Here is a 12958-nt window from a genome sequence, read left to right on the forward strand (position 1 = left end):
CACTCTCCTCATTCTTCAGCCAGGGAAAAAGAGTCTTAACTTTCTTAAGTGTGAATATATTCGGCTTTCTTTACTCCTATATGACAGTAACTGAATAATTTAAGGCTATGGACAAAACAAGATATTTGAGGATGTCATCTTGGGCTTTAGGAAACACTGATTGTCTTTTTTTTTTTTTTTTTTTTTTTACCATTTTCTCACATTTTTTTAGACTAAACAACTAACTGAATAATCAGGAATAATTGTTATTTGCAGCCCTAGTTGAAATGACATACATGACCATCAGCAGGTTTTACCAGCTGTTGCTAATTAATGGTAACTCCAATAATAACTTGCCAACAAATTGAAATGAAACTTGGTTGTGTGATTAATGTTCTCTCTGCAGGCTGGTGTCTGTTCTCAACCAAAGATCATTTGTCAAAGCAAGAAGTATGCAGACAGCAATGGTGGAATGTAACTAAGTACATGTACTCAAGTACTGTACTTAAATCTGTTACGTAAGTTTTTGACTATGCTACTTCTTACTTCTTCGCCACTACATTACAGCGGACAGTAAAACTCAGTTTCAGGAGTCAGAATCTCCCTTATAAACCTTTAAACACATTATAACCATATTTTAAACTTAACTTATTTATTTAGTTCTGATATGGGATGTCATACAAGCCAGCTGGCAAGATACATTTAATCAACATTTCATTTCAATTTTCATTTCAATTCTGCAACTTATCTCATTTTCACATTGCAGCTACAGGTTGTGAGCATCAATACCCCTTTCTCACCAAATTATCTCTGGTTCTTGAACTGACTCTGTTCAAGATTTTTGGAACCTTGGTGATATCTAGCGAACCGGCCCACATTTACACTAGTTTGAGCAGAACCACAATAAAACACAGACCTATATAAACAGTTGTAGCAAGATGGCAGATCACATTGGCGTCCTGCAAACTTTTGTACTATTATTACAGATATTTGCTTTTATCCAAAAAACAAACATGAACAACTAATGATAAGAAGACGTGGAAGACTAGTATCTCCAAGACTCCATCCTCTCTTTCCAACCTGTAGAAAATGACACGCCTACTGATGTCATCAAGGACAACTGATTTATTTTTTGTCCACGCTGCTCCAAACAGTTCAAAATTTGGTGCAGGAACCAGAACAGAACCGGTTCCATGTTGTTGGAAAAGGGGTATGATTGGACTCAGTGCCTTCGTAGCCACCAAAAGGTGATTCAACATCTCGACTGAACCTTTAAGTTCTTGTTTAATACTTACAAATGTAGAAATCTGAACCTAATTAGATTTCAATGATCTGGATTTCACCCTACATTCAGATTTAATAAAATGCATCGAACTCGAAACATTGAAGGTGTTTGAGTATGCGAGATTTGACACACGACAGGTGTCAGGTGTGTTATGAGCGTCAGTGCAGAAACTTGTCAGTGTTTGTGTTTAGCAGCTACAGAGAGCAGGAATGTTCTTCAAGCTCATACAAGCTAAGAAAAACCTGAAGGAGTCAAACAGCAGACTGAGAGAGACGCACTGACAGCTGACAGACAACACACGTTACCAAGGACCAGCACTCGTACAGCCACTATGTGTGTAAGAGTGAAAGTTATAGGATGGTGTATTTTGACACTCTTTTGTTGTTTCTCTTACACACCTAGAGAATCAGAGAGCTCCCCCAGGCCATTCAGATGACACAAGTCTAGTGTAAACTCTACATCAATTGTTCCAAACTCTCAGTAGACTGTTTGTGTCTACCTGTCCAGCCAGGCCAGCAGGCTCTTGGCAGCTCCAATCAGCTCAACCACGGCAGTCAGGAACTCATTGGAGGGCTGATGAGAGATTTTGCTGTGGTAGGCGGGGTTCTTCCTGCGCTGCGACACTGCGCTGTTCAGGTTGTGGTGCGCTGCTCTCATCTTCCCCACCAGAGTCTTCAGGTTGTCCTTTTCCACACCGTAGTTCTGTCCAAAATTAAAAAAAAAAAAACATGTTTTAAATACAACAACTATACATTTTAAAAATAACAATCGCATTATCAATACATAAGAATCTTATGTGCTAAAGCTGCAGTGGGCACAATTATTAATTAAGAGGAAGAACATTAGGCCTACAGGCTTCTCTGGCTTCAAGTAATCTTTACAATTGATTTTAAAATACTACTTAAATAAAGATTTGATTGGTTTTAGAACGTTTAAATAGATCACACACAGGGATGTTGCTGATCAGGACATTCTCATGACGCCTTACCAACAACACCCCATCCCCCAAAACCAAAACACACACGCACATTCCTACAAACCAGTCACCATGGCGATGATCTGATGAAAACAAAATATTCCACACTGCGTCAGTGTCACTCAGACTAAATCCAAACCCAAAGTAAGCTGGTGTGATGGTGAACAGGAACATTGATGACAATCAATAATGGTTATCAACAGAAATTAATGCTCAATAAGGACTCTGGTCTTTGGTCACCATAGTAAGAAAAACAGAGACAGAGCAAAGAAAGACGCTGCTTGTTCACTGCACCAAAAAGCCAACCAATCAATTGATAAATGTCTGAGCTTTAACAGCACACAACACGTGAAGTCATATGTGGATCAGGACACATATGACTTGACCCTAACTGGTAACTTTTGGATGGGTTTTTCAGACTTATCAATGACAGCAGCTGATCAGATTCTGTTAACACTTGCCCTTTAAGATCTATAAAATATTCTCTCAGTCAGCTGATAGCATGAACGCGCTGGCTCGCCTGAGGCAGCCCAGATGTTTGAGGCATTGCGACGCTCAGAGCCAATAAAAACATCTGCAGCCAACCTGACATCACACCTGTCGACTGACTGCACTGTAAAAAGAAACATACATTCACCTTAACAAAACATGACACCTGACAGAGGTCATATCAAGTTTCAGGTCAACTTTCAGATCATTTTGGAAGTCAAATGATCAGATATGTAAAGTTTAGTTTAGTTAGACCTTTGTTGGAGTGACACAGGCAGAATCTGTCTGTTTATCTGACAAAACACACTTGTGAGTCTATCTTCAGTTCACCAAGTACCCAAAGAAATAATTAAAAATCAAAACCTTTTATACTGAAATACTGAAGAAATAACTCTCCGTAACAAGGAGACTTGTTTTTTCTGTAGCACTTCTTACAACACAAGGGCCCTCAGATACCTGTGCTACATGCAGGGCTCCACTGTTAACTGAGCAATCTAAACAGCATGACTCTGTTCTTAAAAATCAGATAATAAAGCAGGGCAGTTTGAAGGTGCCTCCTGCTCCACTGAATGAGTCTCAGGTGGAAAACTGATCATCTGACAGCCAACGGAAACTGCTGCAGAAACAACACTGCAACGGCTCTTCCTCTACTGTGTTTGAATGTGTGTGTGCGTGTTTGTGTGTGTGTCAGGGGAAGGGTGGGGGGTCTTTCTGACAGGTGGGAGGGGTGACATCTGTTTCCTGCTCCACACAAGAGTGCAGTAAATTCAACTCTGTGCTGCAAAAAATATCCACAAAAACGTCCCTTGACCTTCCATTGAGTCTGACAGGAAAACTCTCCCTAAAGAGCTCGAGCTGCCGCTGATGAAAGATCTATTCAGTGCAGTCTGATGTCATGTCCAAGTTCTGTACTTGGATCTCATACTGACACCCTCAATAGTTCCATTCGCTGAAGAAGGTCAAAAAGCCCTGGAAAAAGCTAGTAAGTGAACCTTGAATTTAGAAGATTTTGATACATATGAATAAAGGTTTATCAGGTTTTTCTAACTTCGTTCACAAGTCAGTGAGCATCAGTCGAGTCACCTTCATGATACTCATCCACACTGGGGTTTGACTTGAAGCACTTTAGTGACCTGGCATTTCTGTGAAGTCAGTGATATCAACATTTATTAAATGCAGCATTGGGAGTAACATGTTACAAGGTAATGCATTACTATAATTCTACTACATTTGGCGGTAACTAATGATGTAACTAATTACTTTTTAAGATAAATGACTTGATTACAATTACTGAAATTTAAATGGGCTCGTTACTTGTTACTTTTGTCTTGAACATAGCTGACAAGCACAGCCTATTCCTCAGATTTCTTCACTGTAATTATCAAGTGTCACCCATAGTGATGTGTTGCTCAGGTATGCTGCCCTCAGCCCCTCTGTCTTGTTCAGTGTGTGTGTCTGTGTTTGTGTGTGTTTGAGACAGACAAAGGCAGGGGAAAAGTAGGTGGAAGGTGGACTATTGCATGCCATGTTTCTGTAAGTTATTGCTAAGTCAACATAATTCAAGATGATGCAGGACCTGCAGGACGTCCGGTGCATCACTTGTGACCCAACCTTGGGACGTCGCAATACATGTAATGACTCGGTCAAGCTTCTTAAGAATTTTGTTCTGATTTGCTTTCCTGGAAATATGGACATTATTTTTCACTCCTTAAGATCAAGGACAAATTAGGCCTGTAGTGGTGAGGAGGAGTCTATTTGCAGGAACTGAATTACTGTTAAGGTTAAAGAATAAACATCAGTGTTCATAATTTTTTAAGTAACTTTTATTACTCTCATTTCATTAGGCCTTATCGTGATAAAAAAAATTACTGACAAATGTCTGAGAAACAGTTATTATTTCATTTTACTCTCCAAAGAATATTGAAAACTGACTTGTGGAGTTGGTTTTAAAGGCCTGTGCAGGCTGCAATAAATAGGCCTATCAAAATGTATCAAGTTTGCACTGTGTTCAACGTATTATTTCTCCTCATAGTGATAATGGGTACATTCATAGATAAAATTTGACAGTTGTTTTGTCCCACACTATTCCACAGCAACACAAATAATATAATTATGTGTGCCTAAAAAAGAGAATTAAATTTAAAAGGCAGCACAAAAGTTACTTACTCTAATAACTAATTGCTATATGCAATAATTGGTTAAGTAAGTCAATTACTTTTGAGAGAAGTATTTGAATTTGAAGTAACTAATAACTGTAACTAATAACTAAGTTTCAGTAACTTGAGCAACACTGATTTACTTCTATGATTTTCAACCAGCTTTGAACAATGTGGCTAGTATAAATGAACTGTGGTAACCTGATGACACTATCAGTGGACAGCCTGTCACTCAAAGTGGCCTGCCCTTAATTATGCATAACTTTAAGCCTTAATAAAAAGTAAACAGGTGAGTTATAAAAAAAGAATTCATCCTGTACAGTTGAAATTAGGTGTAGAGATAAAAACTGTTTTTTTTGTATCAGGCTGTAAACATGTTTATTTCTGCTATAAAGTTGGGCATCTCAACATGGGGGTCTATGGGGATTGACTGGCTTCTGGCACTCCTGTATTGGCTTCAATTTTGAACCCCAGAGGTTGCCACTTGTCTCAAACGGATGAGTTTGCATTGCATCACCTACCAGCAGGGGCATTTATTGGTCCAGTGTGGCGCAGTGCATTCTGGTCGTTGCAGGATTTGTACCATTGTGAGCAGAAGTGAATGACACAGTCCTTTTTCTGTTTTCTCTGGTTATGTTGCACCAATTTCAAAAGTATTTGCATCTTTCTCCTGCATAGACAGCCTAGTTTTATGAAAAGACTGTCTATCTAGTGGTAAAAAACGTATTTAAATGTCATTTAACCAGTTTGTTGAAAAGAGAGAGCATGTGAATGGACAGAAGGAGAGAGGTGAAACTGAACATTAATCTTCATTAAATTTACAACAATTGGTAGTCACAATTAAAAACGCATACACAGAATCCTGTCATGTGAAGTAAATAATCAAAACTGGTCCCTTTGGAAGTATATATTGTGTTAATGTAGGATATGGGTCATTGTTTCCATGGCCTTTAACCTTTAGGCTATTTGGCAATATTTTAGTGTAATTCTGTGTCATGCCATGGTCCACAGACATGCAGGTCTGCACTCTGGACCAGTTGGAACCAGTTGGGAACCACTGACCTAAAGTAAAGTACAGACCTGACTACTTGTACAGTACAGTAAGAACCAGAGGACCGTTAGATCGAGTCCATCTGCCTCATTTCAAGATAATGTCACCAGTTTCACTTGCGGCAAGTTGAGTCATATCAGACACAACCTTATCTCACCCCATTAGCACATTTTTCACACACTGATTAAATGACTGACAACTTCTGGACAAGTCCCACACTGCAAAAAATGCCCCTATAACCATCATTCATTCTTACACCTAAAATAGGGTGTAAGATTTTAGGATCTGTTTCCCTAAAGTGATCTGCATCTGTTCATAATGTCCAGATTCCTTTAGATGTTTGAAGTGAACTTTTTAAGCCATTTCCCTTGTAATAAACAAATAAAGTTATCTGCCACATGTCAGATAAACTGACTTTAATGACCCTGGAGTAATGCTGATAATGGTGGATTTAAGAATAAATGATTCACTAAGCTTTAAACAGTAGTAGTATGTCTGATAACTGTCTCTGTGCTCCTTTTATTTTCACTGTTTGTCAGCGGTGATAGCAGAGTGTCAGGCTCCATTTAAAAAAAGGCTGCTGGATCCCATTCAGTTCAGTTACACCATGAAACCTCAGCGCTGACTGTAAATCCTCCTTTTCACTGTGACACAGACAGTCAGAGCTCATAAACAGCTGACTGTGGGGCTCTGTCTGCAGGTCAACACTTTTACTGGTTTGAACAAGAGCTGTTTGACAAGAAATGTTTGGCTCTTGTCAGGAAGTGTTGGCTGCAGCTGAGATCAAATACTTAAAACATTTAAAAACACGAGGGCATTTTGTGAAATTCCTCATTTGCCTTTTAATGTGGAACTTTTTTCATTTTGCCATGTTATATCTTAAATGCGGTTGTTCATGTTTTAATTCTTTGAAGACAATCTGTGACAGACCGTTTTCAGATAATTTAGTTGGTTTGACGGAGTATAGCTTGTACTGTTTTTAACATGTATTAGGAGGACATCCGGTGATATTCAACATAATTTAGTTTCAGTTTGAACAATGAAACAAAACATTTTAAATACATTCACGAATACTTAGTTTTCTGCAAAAACCTTTGGCACATTATGTTTTTTCTTTTTACAGTGTAGCAGTATTAAAGCCAGCAGTGTGGGCGTGTTGCCAGATCTGATAAAGATTTAACAGAGTGCATTTTATTTACATCAGCACATTCTCTTGCATGAGAGCCAGGACCAGTATAAACTAATGCTATCAGACCATGTGATGGACACGGAGCTACTTCATGAGCCGGATGCTCAGTTTCGACGTAGTCACACATTTAGAAAAGTTGTTGTTGCTCTCAAGCTGTTGTCAGCAGGAGAGGTGATATGTACCATGAAAAAGCTGTGTTGTTTGTGATGTGTATGCATGTACTCATCTCTGTCCACAGGGGGGGGGGGAGATAATGTTCTTTTACTTTCCACTGGGTATAACGTGACCACAGACCTGCAGGTTTGGTAAACATCACCATGCTGACTGCAGGCTACTGATGTTACAGCATTTCTGGTGGCTTCTGAGGTCTAAAACAATCAGATAACTTACTGCAACTTGAGGTCAGCAGTGTGTGTGAAGCTGCTTTGTGCTGCTTCAAATATTTATTTGGGGTGTAACAGAACACAGATGTTTGGGTTTGGTACAGGACTAAGAATAACTCCTGTCTATGTCTCAGTGTGTGGTGAACAGAACTTTGAGATTCACCTACAAAGCTGTGGCAGTTTGTTGGTTGTTGAGTGTTAGCTAAATCATACTTGTCAAGTGTGCCCTGCCCATACAGGTAGAATCATCGGGACAGTGTACAGCGTTGAAGAAAGAGCAGTGGATCGGACAAAAACCGTACGTAGACACTGTTGAAGACAAGTCATGTGACAGTATTTGTCTGTAAACAGCTACATTAAACATATGAATTCATTAGTGATGACACTGCAGAAAGAGTCTGTAGCAGAGTGAGTCACACAAGCAGCCTTTGACTGCAGATTCAAACAAAGACAAAGAAACTATCACCAGCCGCAGGAGTTTTCATCCCTGTGGATCTGGCTGCTGTTCTAGAGCACATAGAGTTAAGCATGATTTAACCCTTTGCGCTGACTGCAGCATTTTATGTCTCTCTACTTAGTGTCAGAGTCAAATTATGCACATACTGTTAGATTAAAATGATGCTTCATATGACTTAAGATCTTGCGTCATAACCCTCCTTAGGACCATTACGCCGTGAAGGTGCCGTAAAACCTAGAGTTTTTCAAGCACTGACTGAAATGTCCATAAATCTGATTAGAAATCACAGAACAAAGACGCTGCTTATAAATGTAGCACTTGCCTGAGAACAATAACGTTTTTAACTTTTCTTCAGTATCATAAGTAATCCAGTAATAGTTGTCTGTTTGCATGGTTACAGTGCAAACAGGAACTGCTATAGCTACTTCAGCGTGGCTTTTCATAGTGTAAATTGACTAGAAGGTACACAATTAGCGGCTTGAAAAAAAGTTGTAGCCCACGGCTCACTCACTGTCTCCATGGCAACATTATACATACACAAACATACATACTGAACTGTGAGGTTTAGTTTGATGTTACCCCACTGATATTCATCCTAAAGAAAGACTCTGACAAGGATGAAGTTTGTTCGAAGACGTCACTGGTTACTGACCAGTGCGCAGAGCAGATCCATGGCCTCCAGCACCAGCTCCTGGTGTCCGACCCGCGACATGCCCAGAGACAGCAGCTCCTGGTGGGACATCCTGAGCAGCTTCTCCCCGTCCACCTGCTGCCCCTGGAAGGACGGGATGTACTGCTGCAAGCTGTCATCCAGACCTGAAGGGACAGACAGAGACACATCACACTGAGAGGGGACACCAAAGGAAGAGTAAAGTGAGAGATACGACTTTTGGAAAGCACTTGAGAGGCAGGGTACACCCTGGACAGGTTGCCAGACTATCACAGGAGAGACAGACAACCATTCACGCTCATGTTCACATCTACGGCCAATTTAGAGTCACCAATCAACCTGCATGTCTTTGGACTGTGGGAGGAAGCCGGAGCACCCAGAGGAAACCCACCCTGACACCCCCACCCTGTATTCGAACCAGGTACCCTCTTGCTGTGAGGCAATAATGCTAACAACTGCACCACCATGCCACCCTTATTTCAATAAGCAAAAGAACATATTCATAGAGAGGATGAAGATGACAAGCTCTGCACACGTGTGAGAGAGTAAACGATACTAAGACAGAGTTTTCTTTCAGCAGCTGAGTTTCAGTGGAAGCCTGTTATGATCCATTCAAGTTTGACAGCAAACAAAGCTGCTGAGTCAACACCGACTTATTGACTCTTCCTGCTGATCCATCACAGCTTTTACACCACCCTGCCACCTCACCACGCCTCCCCTCAGGATCACTCTGGGTTTAGACAGACAGTCCTACACAAAGAAGGTCCCGGGTTTGATCCTTCTCATTTATCACCATCAACTCTCTATATTTTTTAATTTGCTGTATGTAGCTCTTGTTTGGGGGTCAAGAAACTTCATGAAGTTTACAAAAATGCCAAAACTAATCTTCATCAGAGATAACTGAAATCCAAATGACACTTGGATGGAAATATCCAAAATTCGACTTCTTCATTTATTCAGCATCAATGCAAACTAACTAACGCCCACTTCTTTTTAAAAAAAATTCTACTGAATTTCAACATAAAACAAAAACGTCAAAGCTTCTTTAACGAATCCATCCTGCAGAACCAGCGGAGGAGACCTGGACCGCCCTAGACGGGCAGGACCCCACCTTCAATCCCCATGACATCATGTGACTTTGAGCAAGACGCCATCAGCTCCAGTGGCGCCACTCTCTGCCCAACCCTGAACTCTGACCTGTGACCTCTCTGTGAAAGGCAGCAGCGGGAGACGAGATAAAAGAGTTCTCACCGCTGGATCAATGGAAGAGCATCAACCAGCATCCGCCACACGATTCTACTGACACACATCAGTACAAGCAGACAGTGTGTTCACCTCGGTGAGAATTAGCATGTGTTTGGTTCGTAAATGGCCGAGACACTGAAGATTGTGTGAAATTCATAAAATATTTTGCATCTTTGTTTACATTGTAGCAGGTCACATTAGTGATTAGAACAAGGATTCATCTTAACTAATATGATTAATGTCTTCAGAAACATATTTCATTGCTCTGTTTAGCTGTAATATCAGATTTTCACTCTCGGCGTATTGTTTTGGTGTGGCCGCAGTGCATTCTGGTTGTTGTAGGTTTTCTGCTTCTTGTGCAAAAGCAAATGCTACAGCCTTTTTTCTCTGTTAACTAGGTATTTGTGTTTTTCTACTACACTGACAGCCTTGTCTTATGAAAAGACCATCTTTCCAGCATTGAAAAACTTCTTTAATTGTAAAATCTGCTCTATTTATAGTAGCCTCAGGTTCACTAATTCTTATTGTAATGCTTTAAAACAGAGGTTTTCAGAGGTTTTGGCTGAGAGAGAGACGGAGCAGGGACCCCCTATGACATTAATTACAAAACGTCACATCCCACCTTGAGTATATCCAATCAGCACCAAGTAATCCCCAAGCCCCAGCCAGGAGTTTCTCGGGGCCGTTCTGAGTACCTACTCCGAGGCAGGGACTTGTTTAGCCCCTGTAAAAGTTCCGGAACTCTGTCCTTCGGGGGTGGTTCCTGCAGTGGAGACACGCACCAACAGCCCCGGCACCATAAAATTATCCCGAAGTTCCTGCGGTGGAAACGGGCCTATATACTGTATAAAACAAGGGCAGCCTAAAGCATGTATATATACACATACCTTTTTATGGTGCATACGGGTCTAAGCTATTAAAATAATTATTGTCAGATTTACATATCTATACATCATGTTTGTTTCTGAAGTGAACTAAAATGCATGCTAGTTTGAGAGAGCTTTTGCACTACCGTGTCCACCAAATGGCAGATGTTGTGAAGTTCTTAGCAGCAGGCTGGATCAGTTGGCCAACAAAATGCCTGAGCTGGTGTGAACAGTGGAGAAGAAAACAACTGCCCCTGCATGTGGTCATTAAAGTGTCCCGAAGAAACTCTATGACTCCAGTTTGTCTTCAGACGGACATGCAGGACGACAGATGGCCGACAGTCACGCTGACAGCAGGGAGGAAACATTCCTCTTTAACTAACTGCTGATGTGACACCTCTGTGTTGTCGCCAGCCCACACCTCTGATCACAATGAAGAGCAAAATGTCTTTATGTTTGAAAGTTAAAACAACGCAGGGTAAAAAATGAACCTTTTTAATGAAGCAATTTTGGCTCTTAGTTTTGTGAAATTTTGATCTTCGGCAGACGGACTAAGAAATCTACATTAGTGAACTGATTGATTAGCACACGATCATTAAAGTCATCTATAAAGCAAAAGGCCCAGACATTCTCTGTTTCTGGCTCCTCAAATGTGAATCTTGATGCTTTTGTGTTTCTTATACACTTATTCTGGGGTTGTGGACCATTGGTCAGACAAATTAAGACATCAGAATCACCCCAGGCTCTGGGAAGTTGTGATTGCCTGACATTTTATGAACGTACAAATGTCATTTTCTTCTCAAAACAGTAACAAAAGACGAAGCAATGCCGTCAATGCAGTCACTTTCTCTAGGTTAAATTCCTTCAGTGTTTATTGTTCAGGGGTTTTAGCGGGAGCCGAATTATTCACAGAGGTCTCCTCTAATACAAAACAAACTGACCCTGTCATTTTAACGTAAAAACACAAAATAAAGCAGTTTCACAACAAAAAACAGTGTTTCTCTGATGCAGTTTGGCACAGCAGGGACTGGAGCCGAGCTGCCGCTAACATTTGCTCAACTTGTTTCTTTGATAACGTAAGATCCAGGCCACCAATGACTAAAATCTGTTAAAACATACAGTTAAAAATGACCAAGATCTAAATAAAAATGTGGCTTCAAACTAAATAAAAAATCAGTTTATGACAGTTTCTGTCAGACAACCACAACACTGACACATGCACAAAGAAGTTATGATGCCATTGACTGGTGGCGATGGTGACTAAATGACACAGCCCTTGATTAAAACTACAGATTTCTCCTGGTTTGAATATTGTTGTAAATGTTTGGGATTGAGTAAGTGCACATGTCAAAACAATTTGGAACACTGGTCAAGCTGCTTTTGGACATTCTCTTGTGGAAAAGTTATTCACCATGTTTCTTCATTTTCACTGATTTTTTGGCAGCAATGATGCATGTTTAAATATTGTTTTCTTAATCTCAATAAAATCTTTATGTCAGCTTCGTCACATGTAATGCAAAAAGGCAAGATGTCATGACGACTAACAAATAAAAGGGGGAACAAATGACTGCATATTAATATCAACAGCCCTGAGTTTACACACTAAAGATCTCCTTCTTCACTAGCTTGTTTTGGATTCTACTCCAGCTGAGCTGCTGCAACAAACTTGTGACACAAGTCAGCAAACATGTTCTGCTCCTACATGTCGATGGAAAGATGCCCAGATGCAAACTTTCATGATATTCTAAAACTTCCTCAGAGAAATATTCAAACTCCCTGCCTTAAACACACCCCTCTAAACTCCACAGCAGAAGGTTTGATGCTCAAAATATGAACACATTTCAAACAAAACTCCTTTCACTGTTTTGTCAAAGTCGGACAGCGGCTGGTGAGAGTTTGTGGTCATCAGGAATGTGTTGGCGACAGCCTGGATCACATTACTGACACCCGAGGAGGCCGATAATCTCTCAGCGGCACAGCAGGGTCGGCTAAATGTCACGCGACAGCCAAATCACCTGCTAATGAAAGCATGACAATGCTGGGCCAAGCCTCCCTGCCTGTCCAAATTCACCAGCTTCAACTGTTTGCTCAAGTCATGGCAGTCCATCTTATTTCTTTAAACAAATGAAAGCATACTCTCTCGTAGATATGTTTTCAATTGGGTGAAAAAAAAAACACAAGGTAAAGATGTACATTTACACTTTGGGATAAC

At 40.5% G+C, this 12958-nt stretch overlaps 1 protein-coding gene across 1 annotated transcript in view; it reads right to left on the bottom strand.

The window, feature by feature from the left end:
• The window catches only part of cnksr3 (cnksr family member 3), a 51221-nt gene that overhangs the window by 26082 nt on the left and 12181 nt on the right, over positions 1-12958 (bottom strand). The window contains exons 2-3 of the mRNA XM_050059010.1: positions 8618-8781; positions 1764-1966 (exon numbers count right to left, since the gene is read on the bottom strand). Coding sequence (XP_049914967.1) covers positions 1764-1966; positions 8618-8781 — 367 coding nt within the window. The remainder of the gene's footprint in view (positions 1-1763; positions 1967-8617; positions 8782-12958) is intronic.

The sequence above is a fragment of the Epinephelus moara genome, chromosome 12 (assembly GCF_006386435.1).
Source record: "Epinephelus moara isolate mb chromosome 12, YSFRI_EMoa_1.0, whole genome shotgun sequence".
In the NCBI taxonomy this organism is placed as follows: domain Eukaryota; kingdom Metazoa; phylum Chordata; class Actinopteri; order Perciformes; family Serranidae; genus Epinephelus; species Epinephelus moara.